This window comes from Neolamprologus brichardi, chromosome 15 (assembly GCF_056152115.1).
Source record: "Neolamprologus brichardi isolate AB-2024 chromosome 15, ASM5615211v1, whole genome shotgun sequence".
In the NCBI taxonomy this organism is placed as follows: Eukaryota; Metazoa; Chordata; class Actinopteri; order Cichliformes; family Cichlidae; genus Neolamprologus; species Neolamprologus brichardi.
In genome coordinates this window covers 17,530,889-17,551,084 of record NC_142118.1, presented here as the reverse complement: position 1 = coordinate 17,551,084, position 20,196 = coordinate 17,530,889, and the positions used below count along the sequence as shown (strand labels likewise).

Below are 20,196 nucleotides of genomic sequence, written 5' to 3'. Positions count from 1 at the left end.
TTACACTGTACACAACACCAGATAACTACTGGGTTAAAGAGTAGCAGATAAACAAAGGGGCGAATACAGCACGTAAAAACCGTGATACTTCCCTCGGGCAATTGAGAAGACTAAAAACAGAGGGGCTACTGGTGTTTCATCAGATAGCTTCTAAGACTTTAACCCTTTAAGACCTACCATAGAACCAAGTCCGCCAGAGCTTATATTATATTTTTACATGTTGTAGAGCTATTTTTGGGAGCATTTCAAGTTGCTATACATCAATACAACCATTACAGCTTAACTTTTTAATAATATGTCTGCATTAAGTGCACAGTAATTACATAAATTGCAAAAAAGTGCAATAAACTACAAAAAAATTGAAAATTGTTTTTGTTTTTTAACATATATTTCTAGTTAGAGAAATTTAAGAGGTTTATCCTTCAAAACTGTAAATACAAAAAAGTTGCACAAAATAGTTTCCTACCACAGGAAATTTATTTTGAGTGTCTTCATAGTTTTATTTTTGAAATACACCAATTTCTATACACTGCAGGAAAAATGAAAATAAATATTATAATGCAAATTTGCAAAAAAGCAGCATATGCATCAAAATAAACTATTTCCAGCAGTGCAATATGAGTCCTAAGCATCCCAAAAAAGACACAGAAAGTCATAAAGTCAAACATAACTTTTAAAAACACCAGTATAGGCTCATGAGGCCTTGATGGTAAAAAACTACATTTCCCCGAAAATGACGTCACTTCCGGTATCGGGCAGGTCATGGCGGACATGCGACAGTTCGTGGACGTAGGAAGTGTTATGAACAGCTGATCGGATCAGAAAAGCGTGTTTCTGGAATATTATGTTTGTGTTGCTGCAAGTGCTTTTTATGCAGTTTTTGCAAAGCTATATGTGGAAGGAAACTGTGACCTAGGACAAGCTGATGGCATAAGATGTAAGTACAACTCCTCAGGTTTCATATGCAAAAAAAGTTATTGCGCTAGCTCACGTGGTTGCAGTGCTACCGGGATTTAAAAATAGTTAAGCAAAACAGAGCGTGCCTGCTCTGACCGGTTTTAAAGGGTTAAGTAAATGATGCTCTATAATGAGGTCACTGGGCAGCTCGGTGACGCATGTTCTCTCTGTGTCTGTGGGGTTCTCCCTAGGTACTCTGGCTTTCTATCGCCGTCCAAAGACATGCTTTGGACTTAATCCTAAACTGCTTGTATGTGTGAATCAGAGTGTGAATGGCTGTCTGTCTCTCAGTATCAGCCCTGCAATACACTGGTGAGCTGTCCACCCCTGACAGCCAGATTAGGCTCCAGGCCATGTGACACTAAACTGGTTTGGAGGTGGAAAATAGATGGATGAATGGATGTGTAATTATTCTTTTTCTTTGAATTCTTTCAAAAATAAAAAAATGAAGCAAAAATCTGATGCTGTGATAGCCGTAGCTAACACGTTTATAATTGTCATACAGAAGAATCAGGAAGGTACAGCACATGGAACCTCACTCAGTTCGTTTGTGAGCCTTCGGTTTCACTAGATTAACAAACAGCTTATTATTAGCAACATGTTGAATAAACCCTGTTCATCAGATAAACAAAAAATGGATAAACAAGTTGAAAGGAATGGTTTGTTATGTTTCACATGCAGCCCTGGTTATTTAAATACTTGCGTTTGAATCATTAGTTCACTGCAGTTCCAGGGTGGCAATGCTGAGTGTTTGCTTAGATCATTATATTCCTTATATCATAGAAAGAAATGCCATGTGGATATGTTAACAAAGTCTTGGCTGAAAGTTTGGAACTTTTTGGGAATGAAAGAGAATAAGGAAGATATAAAATTGCTATTAATTATGGCGTTTGCAGGGGAAAAACCATCTGTAATAACATTAAATTGATCAAAAAGTCCAGTATTGCAATTTAAATGCACTTTTACCTGCACAGATGGCTAGTTAAGAGCCTGTGCACTGGTGCAGAGTGCATTTAAGTGCATTAATAGAAGCAGGAAAGAGAAAGAACAAAGACAGTAAGTGCACATAAGGGAGATCAGTAAGCTCACACTCTCATACTGTGAGTGATAATCAGCTCTCCTCTTGGTACGAGTCAGTGTCAGAGAACAGTACATTTCATGTAGCTCTCCTTTCACTGTGAAAGCCACTTAGGAGAGCCTTTTATCTGACTGCTAAACATGGACTACAGACCCCATCTGTGTTATTGACACAATTAGCGCGCAATTTAGAAATGTAAGCCAATCAGAATCAGTTCATCATTTTTAAGATGACAAACATTCTTTACCTTTGGTCTCTGAAATAAGAGATTTTGCAGCTTATCTTTGTTTTGCATCACTGGAAACTGAATTCAGTTTTAGACTCACAAGGAATGGGAAAGAAGACAGGAAACTCTGGAATCTGGAAAACACTCCTATTTTTTGTCAGTAACATTTCCAAAAACCCAAATAATTTTTAAAAAAAAGTATAAATAGGCAAAGCTAATTCTTAGCAGATGTAGCAACATATTCAGGAAACTGTGCTGCGAAAGCACATTCAGTGGTTGATAAGACAAGAAAAGTTGTACATATTAATACACTGTAACAAGGCTCATGGGTCTGCAGAGAAACTTCAAAAACAAAAACAACAATCTTTGCATGTCTGCTAAAAATCTAGGCTTTACTTAAAACATATGGTACAGTGGGTGACTCTATATTGATCTACTAATTTTAGGAACTACAGTATCATATGCAAAGGACAGGATTTCCTCAGCTTTAAGGCAGCACCTTATTTGAATACTGCACTTTTTGCAAGTCAAATTCTCAAAATGCTTGTGCCTTTTTATGCAGATTGTGGCAGTGCAGTCACTGTAACTCTCAAAGCAGCTGTTGTCTGAGACGTACATCTTGAAAGTGGAAGGGAAGATGTTTTCATTTTACATGAAATCAAATATTTATCACAGCTGCGAAACAAAAGTGGGCTGTGCAAAAGAAAGCCTTTACAATAGCGAAAAGAGAGACATAAGGCAACATGACACTGTGCTCCCTGCGCGCTGTAAAAAGCATATTCTTTGCACTACACAATGTGTGTAATGTGTGAGCAATGATTGAGTAATGTGTGAAAGGCAACGGGAAAAGAAAGAAATGCCTCGTGTACTTACAGTGTTCTTCTGGCAAATTATCTCCTGAAAGAAGAAAAGAGAGAAATCCATTTAGAAATTCATCAATAGCATTTTCTCCGAGAGGCAATTTACGTTAGATACGATGTTACTGAATGACACTTCAATTCAGTACACCATACCTGAGCTACAAACACTTTGTGAGGATGACTTGTATTTGTGGATATTTGTTGATTTCCCAACAGCTGATTAATATTTCTAGTAAAAAGCCATAATGCAGTGCCGAGCAAACTGCATATTTAGGTCGTATTTGTCTACAGAAAGGAAATGCATTCAACATTTTTGCTGCACCTTTTTTACAGCTTGAAGCAGCTTTATGTGTGCATGTTTAGTTTTTTAAGTTGTCCATTGTATAACAAATTAAAAGCCTCTCTGCATATATCAAGCATGGTTCAAGTTACCAGCTATAATGTCTTATCACATATTATCAAAAGTGAGCCGTGGACTTTGTTTCACAGATTGCAACAATATCTCTGCCTTTATAAGTTAAAAGTGCATTTTTACTCAGTGACTAGCTTTACTTCCCATGTAACCAAAGCAATGTCTGAAACCGACTTTCAGCGCAAAATCTGAGGGTCTGTGGTGTCTCCACAGTTTCCTATTTGTATTTGTCTCTCCAGCAGCCTTCAACAATAGCCTTTTAACAGATTTATTCACACACACACACACACACACACTACATAATCTTTAAACCAGATGCACAAAAGACTTGAGGAACAAATCCCTCTGATCACTCTGGGCAAAATAATGAATGGGCAGAGATGTGAAAAAGAAGAAGCACACATTAAATGTCCCAGGGCATTAATGATATCTGCCTGTTTCTGGACAAATTAACTGAAAAATACATGTGCAAAACAACAATATCATATTAAACTGTCACTTAAGAACCGTGATGACCTATAGGATGACTTTAGATGCCTAAAAAACTGTTTCTAGTTGGGAAACAATTACTTGTTTGTACATGGAGAAGTATATGGCAGTGAAAGGAAGCATAATCAACAAGTGTACACTGAGAATTAATATAGATGTTTTTTTAGGATTTTTTTTTCATGATCGCCATTGTTTAAAGAAAAAATTTGAGTATGAAAAAGCTGCCTTTAAAACAATTTGGTGGCCTGATAGAGATCTGAGGAAACTGCCTAAGTGAATTCTTTCAAAGCATGGTGAGAACAAGTTAACCCACAGCCAGCTAGACGGGTGGGCACCATGGCAGACCACAGGACAAAAAACCCCTCCCAGATACCACCAGGAGCAGGAAAGAACGTCATTTGAAACAATTTTCTTGCCATAAAAAGCAGACATAATACAGCTGTGAATGTCAGCTTTTTATGTTGTGTTTATTTTAAGACACGCCTCCCCTGACTGTGCAGGCTGTGCATTATGGGTCGACTCTACAGTTTGTTTTCTGGCTCATGACCCTTGTCACCACAATACTCCTCCCACTAGACTAACTAAAAGAAAAGCGTCAGTGTTCTTCTGCTGCAAGTTGCCTACAGCAGGCGATTTTAAAATGTGTTGTGCGTGGGCCTCAGACGGTTTGAACCATGCCTTTGTCTGCACTACAAGACTCACACCATTGTTGCATGCTGAAGTAGTCTGACATTTATGGTAAATAAACACAGCTTTGGTCAATACATATTGCTAGTAGGGATTGAGTAGTATGCACTTTATTGTTACCTGCAAGTGCTTTCCAGTGTAAAACTTCCAGTGTATTTAATTATCTAAATTGTTGCTGAGGAATTTGCTGTTGCTTTCTGGCGCCCAAAAAAATATTAAAAAATAAATCTCTAAATCTCAGCAGCAATGTGGCTTTCTAAAAATCATAAACATTTTGTGAGCAATTTTAATCAACACTTGGTTCCATTAACTTCAAGTTTATAACTAGAAGCAGTTCAAGAGTGCAAACCTCCTCCAGGCCAGCTCGTTCTTTGGGCATTTTGTATGGAAATTGTACAGTATATTGTATACATTCATTTTTTTTATTTCTTTGTTCTTTGTAAATGGACTTTAAGCAGTATGAACGTTTTGCACGATGACCAGAGTAATACACATCTACATCTTCAGCAATTTGTGATGTGTCCACAATACCCACCACACTTGTAAGTATCATAGTTTCCAAAGTTATAAAGTCTTTTTAATTTTAGAGCAATAAATCATTAGGTTGACCTTGAAGACCTTGGTGGATGTAAGCCAAATTTTGTTGTTAACGTGACCCCTCTCTACACCCCTACAAAGTTCTAATAGAATTCATTCCAAACTTCTTGAGCACGCTCACAAGCATGCACTCACACAAATGCTACTGAAAACATAACCTCCTTGTTGGAGGTAATTAGCAGCAGAGCTAACTGTAGGGACAACATTAGTGTTTACACCCTATTAACGGTCACTGGCATGAGCGCCATGTCTTGGTTGGACCTATGCTTCATTCTGCAGGATAGTTGGGCACCTTGTGTTGCCCCTGTCTTTCTCACTGTCTTTCTGCATTAACAATGTCAATGTTAAATAAGTAATCTTTTTAAAAATAAATAAAAAATGCAAGTTTTTTATTATAAAATTGGAAAAGTTACCCAAAATTTTCTACCCTTGAATAAAATCCTACACTCAGACCAACACGGTGTTTGAGGGCACGATCTCATTTCTCAAAACAACCGAACGAGAAGGCCGCTAACTGGATTTTTGGAAGGATTGTTGAAATTAACTTTTAGGATATAAAAATTTTAGATTTTCAGCTGTGATGCTGCCTGTGCTGAGAGTGTTTTTTAACAAATAAGCCAGAGCTACTCTGGGGCACAAATATATCAGCATATATTGGCTTCTGTTCATGATGGCGGCTTACCTGCAGAGACTGGAGAGCATCAGAGTTAGTGTCGCAGTACAAGATGATGTTGTTGGCCATGCTGAAGCTTTCTCTCACTCCCAGGTGGTAGAAGAGCGAAGGCTGGCGGAAGGCATCTGTCATCTCCACCACAGCTATGTCTGATGATAAAAGACAGGTGTACGTGTTATAGTGCGGTTCAGGAGTGGAGCACAACAGTCGCGACTAGCTTTCTTTGGGTTCTGCAAGTACAAGTGAATACACACCATTCTTAGAATATCATAAGCTCTAATAATGCAGTTGCATAGTACAGGCAGAAATATCTTTTACATCCATTACCCAACCAAGGATGTTAATTCACTGCTGTAACAGCCTCCCTCTTCTGTTTTTCACCACATTTTGGAATCTGGCTACAAATATGTGGTCCCATCCATCCATTCCTTTACCTTTTTAGAAATGCCTTAACCCCAACCTTTTTTTTATTTTCTTTGTGAAACAGATTTTAACAATGTTTATTAGAATTTCACGACCAGTTTGGTAGCCTAATGTCGCAATTTCAACTCATTAATCAACTGATTGAAAACTCATTGTCTGATAATTGATCAAAGCCATTCAAGCCATCAGTCCTAAATCCACCCGCCACCCCCAATATTGACCCTTATCTGAATAAATCTCATTAAAATGTTATTTGCCTACAACTAAACTGCCCATTGGGGATCTTTAACACCAACTTTGTCTGCTGTTGCTCCGCGAGAGACATGGATACAGTTCAGTGGTTATTAGTGATCGGCACGGCTGTTATTCATGCTGTTATCAGCTACCGATTTGCATGTCAGTGTTAAGTTATCTGAAGCTGAAAAAAAGATATCATGAGATGAAGGTAGCTTTACTCCTTTTTTGTCCAGTACACTCAATAATCAATAATGCACCATCTGCAGTAGGACTCAGCCATACTATCTGGGTCAACAGGTCAAGCAAATATTTCCACTCAAGCAAGCAGGTCATCTAGTAAAGAGTTCCTAAGGTTGATGTCCTGTGCAACAGGCTGTGCTGTTATGCAACTGTAAGCACTGGACTTTCACCAAAGCCCTCACTCACTGGTCGGCCCCTGCAGTGAACAAATCTTTGTATGACGCTGTCAGTTATGGTGGGCATGCAACATTAAACACAGTCATCAGGATTTGGAATAAACATGATGGTGTTTGCAGACCCACACACGAGGCAGGGTGGTACTACACGTTGTTTCCAAGGTCGCCCTGAGCAACGGATAACAACAAAAGCAAATCAGCCCGATGGCTATGCTCCAGTTATGACAAAAGAGCTCAGAGCTACGGAGATAAAGCTGCACCCTGGTTTTTCATCAACTCCAACTCTCCAACACTTTTGTGTCAACGAAAACATTACAGGGAGCTGAAGAGCAGATATTGTGCGACTCTGATGATCAAATCTTTTACCTCTAATGGGTCTGTTCAAAAGCTGGGATAGTCCCCCCCAGCATCACGACCCTGAATTCGATTTTCAAACTGGTGCTCAAGCTAATGGACCACTACTGGAGGAAATCACAAACACATTCAGTCATTCAGCTCAAGATGCTGTCAGATTATGGGTGGCTCAGTTGTGGAAGAGGAAGCATGACAAGTGGATGACACATCAAAGATTAGTGCTATTATTAATGCTTCCACTGGTTTTTGAAAGATACCAGTTAGTCAAGGTACCATATAACTGTAGAGACGACTGCTCTCCTTTTAAGTCTACAGTTTAGGAATAGACTACAATCTGAAATGATATCACAGAAATGATGACTCGGCCTTGACCTTTTCTTTAAAAGCAAATATTTTCAGCCTGGTGACATTACTATAAATTAAAAAAAAATAAATCATACATATGCTTTGAAAGATTTTGTCTCCACTATGTTAAAAAGCTGAGAACAATTAAACGATTACAAAGGCAACAGCCAATTTTGGTGCTCGTATAGCCAGCCGACACCCGTACTGAGACTTCCTGTTCTGTCTGACAGTGATCGTTTACAAATCATCGCCTGATTGAGTTTCAGCAAATCCAGTCCTTATTTTAGACATGCAACTAAAGCCTGTTTAAAAAAGGATTGGTTAATACAGCTCACACTATGAGTGGTCTACAAGTAGAAACCAGAAAGTTTCAAATACCAAAAGTCTTTCCACCAGAATCTGTTGATATGTGTTGATGTGCAGAAATCTGCATACAATCTACAAACTAACTGTGATTCACAGCATTTTATTTTTTACTGCCAGCAATGATTTTAATATTTTTTTAATGATCTCATCAGCTGTTTTATCACAAAAACTCATATAATCATAATATGCTCGAGCTACAAAAAGCCAGTGAACATAGAAGACAGCTTAGCAGACAAACAGGCAAAAAGAGAGTGAAAACTTAGATTAGTCAGGTGATCAGATACAAGGCTCCGAATGAAAGCTAGTGTTGCTAATGTGCAGAGAAGTGGCAACTTTTAAGATGTAACACCTATAACTGGCAGCTAACTAAGCTCTTATCGCAGCTTCTTGCATTAACATTTTTAAATGCAACATGATTTCTCTTTAAGCTTTATTTTCACCAGGAAGTAAAACTCCTGAGATACAGCGATAGCGTCCTGGGCCAAGAAGGGCAGCATAAATCCATCATGTTTTCTGAATGGCACAAGAAAATGGAGCTTGTTAAGCTGAAGGAGCTCTACAAATGCATTGCGTGCAATCAAAGCCACTGACACAACCCAATCTATCAAAGCAAATTACTCAAAGCAAGCAAGTGAAGGCTCATAATTTGAATGTGCAGTTAAACATCAAGCAGCCAACATGACACTTGGGAGAGAAGCCTATCAGAGATTGGCCGATTGCAGCACTGAAGGGGTTTCATCAGGGCCATGCAGCTCCTCGCACTCATCATCAGAACATGCAAATTCAACCAGGAAGCAGGTACTTGTTGGCCTCAAAGGTTCTCATCATTAAACCCTTCGTTCACACCAGGAAAAAAAAAAGCCTCATATTTTCATCCCATCAGAGTAGGCGTAGGACAGCATTTTAAGCTCTGTGGCTTCTGTGCAGCGATGTGGAATTTCAAGAGGGTTTTGTTCTCTGGATGAGCAGCGTCTTCACATCGGGATGCTGCTCGCTGATTAAATGAAACTCATGTTTCGCTCTCTAACTTGCGAGGCAGACGGGGAAGGTACACTTTAATCCTAGCTAAGATTAACAGCCAGTTGTCAGTTCTGCATCCCTGATGCACTCATGCGACTATCACACATAGCATTCAGAACATTCAGACATAATTAAATATTGGTCTATTGGATTTACTCATTGTTAGCAAGACAAATAGGTTGCTCACTACGGCTGATTTTTACACAATCCCAAACAATCCTGGGCATATACATGATAAACGGCTGTTTAGATTCTTCTCCTCTTGACTATGCATACAAGGTGCCGCTGAGTGTCAACATCCAGACGGCACAGGTTGTCTGCTGAATAAAACATAAGCTTGTCTTGTTTTTCCACCTGCAGCAGGCTCCCATCAATATTACATCTGAACGAGATCTTAATGCAAACAGGCCATAAAAATGCAATAGTATAATATAACTCACAGAAATATGAAGCAGCAGTGACTTGGGTGGGATAATTTTGCTTTGCGCTGCTTGGAAATTTCACCTGTTTCACAGAAATGGGTCTGAACAAAAAACATGTTTGCTGTTTGCTACACAGAAGGGCTAAAAGGTGATGACTAACAGCATATGGCGTTCGCATATGATGGAAAAAGAAAACAGGCTAAAGTGAGTCTTGTTGTGCCCACAGAGTCAGGAAGAGCAATCAATTCTCGTAAATGTTTTGTATTTATAACACTTGACTAGCAGCATATGATGTTGTCAGTGCTTATTTCAGTCTAATAATAAAGAACGCACTCTAGGTTTTACTTAGAAGCTGCAATGGCGGTTACAAACTACCCTCTGATTTTAAATTCCAAAAATGAAAGCAACTGTTTGCTTGTGTCCTGCTTGAGCGGTTAAATCTGTCTACTCATGCAAACATTATTTTTTGTGTTCAGTTGGTAACCGATTCAATACTGATAACGTGCAACATCGCAGCAGGGATGTGTTCAGGAGTATTCTTGGGCTAAATTTTGATCTGGGGTGAACACAGTGGATGGTAACAGTCACCACAGGCACACCACACAATCGCTGACTATCCTGTAAATGGTTGGGGATTGATTACTGCTTGCTCACTGTCATGTCAACGCAGCGCCATGACCATTTATATTGGAACTTGAGGTCTACCTCACTCACTGCCGTCTTCTTCAACACAGTAAGTGTCATTTCTCAGACCCCAAAAACAAAACACTTCACTGGATTGAAGAAGAGTAGAAGAAGGTAAAAGATAAAACAAAGGGATCGCAGAGGTTTTCTTGGGGAACTCACTTCTTTTAAAGCAATCTCCCTCAGTACTATCTGGTAATTCTTGCTCTGCAGCTTTGATGCTTCACAGAGGTACTTCTTGAGATCTCTAGCCCTGCAGGTCATGCTGCATGTGACAGGTCATAAAACCTGGGAGGTGCACAACAAGCCAGAATAGCAAAGTAAAGTATGCAACAGCTGCAATATCCCATGTTTAAACTGCCTGTAAGCGTTAACTTTCCTTTTTTATCACAATATCTCTCTACATTTGTTGGTCTTACAGGAATGCATTTTAACAGCACAGTCACCTCTTTAAATCCTAATAATCTTCTGAACTTTGACAACAATTTAAAAAGCTTAATATAAGCAAAGTTTGTATAGAAAAAGCTCAATAGTCTTAAAAGCATGGCATGGCTTACATAAACAAAGCTTGAGTGAAAAAAACCTGACTATGTGATTGCATCTTATTCTGTATTGTAAAGCACTTTGTGAATTTTGCTCTTGAAAAGCGATAAATAGATAAATAATAAATAAACCTTCAGTCTGTTCACTGTGGTAGAATCTTCTTGCTATGGTGGAAGACAGAATGTATATTTTTAATAGAAGTTAGGGCAGCAGGGTGGTGGGGTGGTTACCATTGTTACATCACAGCAAGAAGATTCAAATCCACCAGCTAAAGCCTTTGAAGTTTGCATACTCTCCCTGTGTTTGCATGGGTTCTCTTTGGATACTCTGACTTTCTCCCAGCCCAAGACATACATTGGGGTCGGCTTAATTAGCAATTCTAAATTGGCCATAGGTGTGAAAGTAAGAGTGATGGTTGTCTTTATCAGCCTTGTGGCAGACTGGCAACCTGTCTAGGATGTATCCTGCCTCAAATCCTAACAGCTAGCACAGTTCCCGCCCCTTCGGCGAAACTGAACTGGATAAGCAGAAGAAGATTGGCGGAAGGATGATAGAAATGAGCAACTCTTCCCTTTCATGAACAGCTAGCTTACTTCCTCTTTTAATTCTTGCTGGTTCCAAGGAAGGCTTGGTTTCATCAGTTTCCCAGTACAGTTAATGATGCAATTACTAAAAAGCAATGACAGCACAAATACTTTCAAGTAGCTTTTAAATTGCAGTGTTAAAAGCATTTTGGCTAGTGTGGTACATTTTGTAATTGTGGATATTGTGGATGACATTACACAAGGAAACAGAGAACAATGGTAATCTGCCCTCACAGGAAAGTTGGAAAGTCAGACCCAAAGTCACAGACCCATTGCAACAACAGTGCAGGGACTTATAATCCTTATAAATATTAAAAATATTAAAAACAAAAGAAGTTCCACATTCCAATTCACGCACATTGGAAGTGTTTCAGCTCGCAGGTTCATAGTAAGCTTTTTAAACCACATTAAGGACAATGATTCCTAATTTCAAAAGGTACGAAAAATATGATAAACACAGCGGCTGCAGTTCAATAGCACAGGCTCTGAATGTTTGTGAAGCGTGTTCAGATGCCATGATTGCTTACCAATGCAACAGCAGAGAGAAATGCATGCCAATACAACAGCAGACCTGCCAGCATAGTGTTGACAGAAGGCTTCGTGAAGCCTGCAGAGGAGGTACTTGAGACTCCTCGTCACCCTTTTCGCATACAGTGGCACCTTTTCACCGCATCTGGTGTTTTACAATCACCTGGTATCACCAGTAAACTGAAATCTGTCTACATCAGTGAGAGATAAGACATGCAGAAAAAAATGTAAAAAAGAAATGAAGAGTAAAACATTCATACTGATGCCCTGATAATCCTGCTACACCTCCTACAGTTGGACCTGCCAGTGTGGACCAAAAGTAAATTGATTCCCTCGCCTACTGCTCAAAGCAGAGGAGGGAAAATAATTCAATACTCTGAACATACTCTCTCACAGTGTTTGACTCTCAGCAGCACTCGGCCTGGCGCTGTAGGTTCATCGGGCCCCAGGTGAGCAGTTCGGAGTGGAGGGCTTCGAATTTACTGGAGATTGTTCTGGTGTCTGTTGGCTTCTCTTTATGGATCCTTCCCAGCACTCTCCAGAGATCCTCCACCAGCTCCACATGCTCTTTCTGAAGAGGAGCTGGGGGATCAGCTCCATCTAAAATATTACGATCTAAAAAGCTCTGGAGCATTTTCACATGGATCTGGATCATTTCAACAAAGCAGCGTCTCTTGTCTCTACTAGAGAGCACATGATTGGACATAGAGAAATCTATTTTAATGAGAGCACGTTGTGGAAAAAAAGAAACAATTGCTACCACCAGCCTAAAATCATAAGCTATAAACAATACTGAGAGATTATGTTTCAGCTATGCTATACATCCCTACAGCTGTAGATTAAGGGGACCTGTTTTGCTCACTCCCAGCTACATAATTTTATTTTGGACTCTTACAAGAACAGATTTGCATGATTCCCTACAAGCCCTCCCTCTAAGCTAACGTTCTTCTGATAGATTTGCCCCTTACAAACTTAAGGTGTGAAGATTAGGTGGATAGGGCTGCTGTGCTCAAAGCCAAAACTTAATAAAGTGAGCTCTGTGTATAGATATATAGATTAAATAATTAATGATTTATCAAGGCAGCTACAGATACATCATGTAAAACTAAAACATTAAATCTAAATACATCAAACAAGTACTGGTGGCTTTCTAGAAGGAAAAATTTTACATTTCAAGTGCTGATTTACAAGGACTAAAACACTTTTTAAATTTATATTAAAGCTGGATTGCAGTTCACATCAGCTGTCAGAAGGTGATGGGTGAACTACATCAGATCCCAGGACAGCTGTGTGCAAAGTCTGACCCATTCTTCTTGAATAATCTTTCCAAATCATTATCTGAACCTCCCACTGCGTTTCAGAGCTTTAAATATTTACTATTGATAACTACTGAATCTCTGTAGCCACTTCAAAAAAAATGTGTACATCATTAGAAAACAAATTGCTGCCCAGAAATCTGCCCAAAAATTAAGGATATCGTTAATAATCATTAAAGATATTGACCTATAAATCAAATTAAAGGTGAATAAATGTGAATATTGGTATCTATCTAATCCCAAAGGTGCTGTATAAGTTTGTACTGGCACATTGGAAACTTTAGTAAGTTGCAATGCAAGAGTGATTTCAGTTCACCACAATTGTTCCATTACATTTTATGCATCCTATGTCATCTAGCTGGGAAAGAGGAGGATACAGTGTTTGCATGTGTTGGTATGCGACCTTACTTTGACCTGATAATATTCCATATTTATGAAAATGCTGTTGACCTGTCATGATTGAAGAAATGCGATTACTGTAGCGGTTTACGCCTCGGTCACTCACGGACCAACGGCAAGTTTGACTCTACCAAGAGAGATAGTAATAGCGCTGGCACAGTGAATAACGCTTCGTTACCATCTATTACATAACAGCTACATATAAGAAGTTGTAACCATAGCGACTGTGAGGAAAACTGCTTTGAGTGATGTTAGTGAACCGAAGCCATCAGTGTGTATAGTAGTTGAGTTTTTTTCCCCTGTATGTCTAATGGAAAACGAGGTAAACAGACTCGTATTAGTGGAGCAAAGTGCAGCTGGAGTTTTACCCTGAAGCCCATCCTACACAGAGGACAGGCAGATGCTTAGAAATACCATCTCCATGCTGCTCTGGAAATATCCCCCTCCCTTGAAAAGGAACCTTCGAGAGCATAAAGTCCAAACAGTCTGCCAACTTTCCAGGAACAGCAGAGGATGCTTGTGGTGCTCTTGCATGCAGGGCCAGTGTGATGTTTACCTCTGGTGTTTCAAACGATGTTTAGCTGTTTAGCTAACAAACAGGATTAAAAACTTCAGACTTGTTTATTTGGTGTCATACAAAATGTACTGCTCAACAAGTTACTGCAGTTAACCGTGTTCTCAGACCACAAGTGTTTATACTGTAGCCGTTCTGAGCTGCCACACCTAAACGCAGTATAAAAAAAGGAACTTTTATTTTGATCTGTCTATTGCCTAAAGGCACCATTGAGCTACACAGTGTGTTTTATCTTTTATGCTAAGCACATTGAGTTTACATGCAATGAAATGCGCTATATAAACATAACTGACGCTGACAGAGACAAAAAGCTCCAGAGGGGTGTTCTGTGCTACAGATCAAATAAACAGGGGATCACATTGGCGTGTTATAAACTGAAAACTTGGCTTGAGTTGATGAAACAGATAAAAATAATAACTTATTGAATTTAGTTTAAGTTTGAATAGGTTTTCTTGTTTTGGTGTCTTTTTGTTTTAAGTCAAATTTATCGTATTTGTTTGTTTTTCCTGTTTTATTTTATTGTATTTATTTAACTGATCTATGGTTTTGTAAAGCACTTTGGCCACCCTTGTTGCTTATGAATCTCATAACATATAAAATTTATATTGACATTAAAAGAAACCTTTCACGATTTTCTTATTTTATGTATTACACACCCAGGATCTCCTTTTTCGTTTGGATACCTTAGTATGGTTATCTCATACATAACCATACTAAGGTAGCCAATCAGAAGACAGTTGGCCTAAAAGGAGGCTGGACTTACAGGAGACAGTGGATGCAAGGAATGACAAATGAATGGATTGTTAATGATGCAAAGCTGATCTATTTCCATATAAGAGCATAGCTTCAAATAAGTGAAATGGATCCATTATAGGAACTTACAAACAACTTTTTAGCTTTTTAGTTTTCCTGTATGAAGCACTAAAATAAAAATTTTAAAAAATTTGCTGCGTTTATATGTGAAAATGAAGTTTTCACATATGAACTCCACAAGTTGTTGAATCCTGTAGTAATTTGTTTCTCATATACAACAGATAGCCATCATTCTCACTATTGTAAGTAGTCTGTTGGGTGTGGTGGAGGGTTCAGCACACCCACTGAATTCATGTGATTACTTGCACTACACTCATATGGGTGTAATTAGACATTAAAAAGAGTTTGAAGAAAAGAAAGCTATCAACCAGCTCTTATCTGACTGCGCTGGTTAGTGGTCTTACACGCATCTTTGCTGAGTAATCGAGAGATTTCAGAGTTGAAGTGTAGGCGTAAAAAATCTGCTTTAAAAGTGATGCACAATTCCAGGTAGTAACAAGGCAGTGCAAGTTAGTCCCTTAGGGAGTCTCCATTACTTAGATGGAATAACATTTTTACAGGTTTTTTTTAAATTCTTTTGTTTATTCTTGCAGGAGATACATCAATCAAACATCTTGATGCATGCCTTTTCCCCTCAAAATAAACCCCTAATACTGGTGAAAAAAACCATTCAAGTCTTTCGGCTAAGCTTTTCTGTTTACAAATACATTTCTTCTCCCACAGGAGAATATGGGACATATGAATGGATATTCAGTCATTTGACGCCCCACCTAGCAGTGAGAGATTAATGTTCCCTTTATTTTTAGACCCATGTGCTTGAAAGAAACAACCCAGGAAAAAAAAAATCATGATGCAGGAAATGAGACCCGCCTGCCAGTCGCACGGCTCTCCTGGCAGTCTGCTCCTCTTTACCTTTGCTCCACTTTGTTGCCTTTTCACTCACTGAGATATTTTACAAACCGCAGTGCAATGGCCCCCGAAGGGGAAAACAGCTGAGAACAGAATGTGAATTCATCTACCGCTGACAAGCACGCTGGGAGAAACCCGTGCTGCAGTGCAAGCTGTCCCGACATGCCTACTTGATGTACTTCCTTGCTGTTGTTCAGTGAAACAGAATCATGTTATTGTCTGGTAAACAATTCCACTTTATCTCACTTGCTTCGCGTGACAGGACTGAGGAACAGTTGTGGTTGTTTGCAGATTGTTGCATGGAAATAAAACGGCACCAGGCAGAAATTAGTGTATAAATACACCTGAAGACCTGGAAAAGTGAACTAGATAAGAAATTTTCCATCTGAAACAGCAGAAACATCAGACACCAGCACGACTGATAAACATTTCCTGACATGATTTCTTGGTATTTTTAGACACATTCTTGAAAATGTTAAGGTTTCCTGCCTTTTTTCCTTTTTTAAACTGGAGATAACAGGGGTATGACATCACCTGTACTGGTTTTGAAGGACTGGAAGGAATCTTTAAAAGCTTTTTGGTGCATACTGAGATACTTTGTCTAATTTCACATGGGCCACTATTATTTTATGCAAATATTCATGCACAATGCCTTTATACAATTAAAAAAGAAAAAAGACTAATTTAACCCAGCAGCTGCCCACTTCGCCTGTTGTTGCATGAAGTTGCTGAATGTTATTTACTTTCTACGGTGTCTGGTAGTCACTTCACTGCTAATTGCTGCCTGTGTGGAAACCCCTTAAGACTTATTGGAAGTAGTAACATTCATTAGTGTTGGTTTCAGTTGTGTTTAGATATTGATCGTGGATGTGCAATGTGGTTTCCAGTGTTTGTTTACCCAAGACCAGTGTTAAGGTTTAGCCAGCTACAGGTCATCGCAACTAAGCCTTCAGTAGTGATTAATCATGTTCAGCTGTGGCTTTGCAGTGACTGTTGAATGGTAATGGGCTGAGCGTCGGTTCTCAAAGTAAAAATGACTTGTTGGTGCCAGAGGTCAGAGGAGAACAGCCAGACTTATATAAGCTGACAGGAAGGCAACAGAAACTCATATAACGACTTGTTACGACAAAAGTCTGAAGAAGAGCATCTTTGAATGCACAGCACAGAAAACGGAGGCTACAATTTGCATGAGTTCAACAAAATTGGAGCAGAATATCTGATCTGAGGAGTCAGTATTTCTGCTACACCATTCAGATGTTAGGGTCAGAATCAGGTGTAAATAACAAAAAAAAAAAGCACAGATCCATCTTGTTTTGTATCAACAGTTGGTTGATTCAAGGCAGTTTCCTGTAATGGTGTGGGGCGCACTTTGGGCCCATTTGCACCAACCGAGCATCGTATCCATCTTCTGTGGCAACTTCTTATCCCACAGTCACCAGATCTCAGTCTATTAGAGCACCTCCAGCATGTGTTTGAACATGTGAGTGACCCAAATATTTGATTCTAGCACCTTGCTGAATCTATGCCACAAAAAAAGTGAAGGCATCTCTGAGGGCAAAAAGGGGCTCAAAGCAGTACTAGCAAAGTGTACCTAATAAAATTCCCAGGGACTCACAATCTCGCTCCATCATTCAAAAACATGACTGTCTAACTACGAAAAAACCAAAAGAAAACACTGCACTACAAGTTCGGGATACATCTTTTTTGTTTGTGGGCAGTGGTTACCTTCACCAGCCTTCACATGGACAGATAAAAATTACACTGCATAACATAAAATAATAAGAAAATGATATTAAAATATACTTCAAGTAATTTGCTTGTAAGATGTGGGTGGCATTCTCGAGCTAGACTAGATATGAAATTCAAACGAAATATGGAAATTAAAAAAACTTTACTGTTGTCTTTACAGAAACACCTCTTGACTCTAATATATGCACACAATGAAACAATTGTTTTTTTTTTGTTTTTTTTTTAAGCTGTCAACAAAAACTATTTTCTTTTACGCAAAAACACCCATGCAGTTTTGCATACATGCTGTGACCTTTGCGGTGCGTATGCAGAATCAAAACAAACCAGACAAAAGCTGCATACTGCATGTGAGAAAAGCAACTGCAAAGACAGATGAGTAAAACACACCTCCGCCGGAGCCTGGTTACAGCGTTATTATTAGACTCTGTATTGTGAACTTATTGCATGCTGCCAAAGGTTTTCTAGCAGGAAAAAAAATAACAATAATGTAATAACAGCTGTTCTACTAGAGAAAAGAAACCACGCGGCAGAGAACTGGTATCAAACCCACCCCCAAAAATCAAATAAATGAAAAATACAACCAGAGTATTCTCATAGCTCTTAGGGCTGTTCACTGCCTTATCATGATACTCAAACTGATAAGAGTGAGTTCCCTGTCACGCACCATTGGTTTCTAAAGACAACCCTACCCACTCCTGCTGCATTTCACCTCAAATGAACCCTGATGAATCCAAATGGGAGCTTTGATATTCGGCTTCTCCGCCTCCTGTCCTATTTCTGGCGATCACTTCTGAGATATAAGCAGGATTTTATACAGCACTTACGCTTATTCCAGCTGAAAATACTGCATAGAAGGATGTGGGGTATAGTCATTGTCATGCATGTAAAGAAGAAGCTGCTTTTGATTTTGAACTAGCCTTTCCTTCCTTCCTTGAAAAGAAAAGAAAAAAACTTGTTAAAAAGCATTTGCACTTCTGCCTGGAATCTCCCACAGAGGTGAAGGCAGTCCTCCCCAGATGCCAGCAAATGGCCCCTAGGCTAATTCCTCCTAACCTTGTGCCGCCTAACCTCTGAAATCCAGCCAACCACTAGCGTAAACAGAAGGGAAGATAAACAACTTAGCACAGGGCCAGCTGATGGGATTTCAGGGCAGTGCGGATTCACAGTCAGGAATCTTGAGTGTACATTCTTGTGCTGGATAAGAGACAGTGTCTGCTGGCGCCCGGCAGTGTTGACACTGGACAAAGCTGGACGTCACCCCATTGTGCAAGGATTGCATCTGTGCTCCATTTCCGTCCACTTTTTCAGACTACAGTTTGCTTGCTTAATAGTTACAGTAGTAGCATTTCCTATTTTGTGACTTTACACTGCTGAACAACACTGTCATGAGACCAGGTCAGCTCGTTGTTCGCTGCTTGTTGTTCACTTCTGCTAATGTGTACTGACATTTAAACGATTAATCAATAACTATAATAAATGTTAACTTTTAACAGAACAAATCAAAGATAGCCTCTCAAGATTGAGGATTTGCTATACAGTGGTGTTTACATTTGCCTACTATGTTAAAGCTTCCTGGTTTGAGACTAGGAGGAGGATTGGTTTCGACACCACGAGACATTTACAATAATACAAACAATATCAGCAACAAAACTGTTTGCAGTTCTTACAATAACATAACTGTAAGAAAGAAATTGTTTGTGTTTGTGTAGCAGAGGCCCGAGGGTTTGAGGGTTCTGTGCAGTAACTTCGCTGTTTTTAGTGCCTGGAATCTGCTGGAGCCACTGTTCCAGAGTTACAGCTCCTAATGCTGCTACTACCACCGGGACCACCTTCCACATCTGCTCCTGCTGATCCTTCAGCTCCTGCTACCTCCACTCTGTTTTATCATGCTCCCTCTTTCTGATGTTTCCTCCTGCTGGGATTGCCACATCTATCAACTGCAGTTTTCTGCTTCTCGTCAGCTATCACTGGACCTGCTTGGCTGGCATGCAACTGGTATCTTGGCTCCATATTTTTATGCTAGACTTTTCTCAGCTTCAATATGACTTTGCAGACACACATGATGATGTTATCCTGCTCTACCAAAACCATACCTGCTTGCTACTCCCTTAATAATATGAGACAGCTAGTATGGCTATCGGGGCAATTGCTGACAGTTAAATGTTGAACATTAACGTGTGCGCCGTCCACGTTCACTTCAGTCTTGTTGAAAAAGGAACTTTAATGGCCTCTTGAAATTCCTCAAAAAGTGCTGTGATGGTCAGTTACTTCAGCTGCTAGTGAGGGGATGGAGTGTGAGACTGTATCCAATCATGCTGCGTGAAGGTGTGTCAGTTAGAGACGGTGAAGATAGCACAGTCAGCACTGTTGCTGAGTCCATCTCCACAGACTTTAAAGAAAGAATAAGAGCAAAGATAAGGGTATTTCAAACCTTTTGTAAAATTGCCACACATACATCTGTGTTTGAATTTTACTTAAAGTTTGCATTATTAGGGGCAAGTCTGATTTGACCATGTTTGTGGCATTGATGCATTT

The 20,196-nt window shown here is 39.4% G+C and overlaps 1 protein-coding gene across 1 annotated transcript in view; it reads right to left on the bottom strand.

The window, feature by feature from the left end:
• The window catches only part of map3k5 (mitogen-activated protein kinase kinase kinase 5), an 85,131-nt gene that overhangs the window by 56,967 nt on the left and 7,968 nt on the right, over positions 1-20,196 (bottom strand). The window contains exons 2-3 of the mRNA XM_006792721.3: positions 5,989-6,128; positions 3,135-3,158 (exon numbers count right to left, since the gene is read on the bottom strand). Of these exons, the coding sequence (XP_006792784.2) occupies positions 3,135-3,158; positions 5,989-6,128 (164 nt within the window). The remainder of the gene's footprint in view (positions 1-3,134; positions 3,159-5,988; positions 6,129-20,196) is intronic.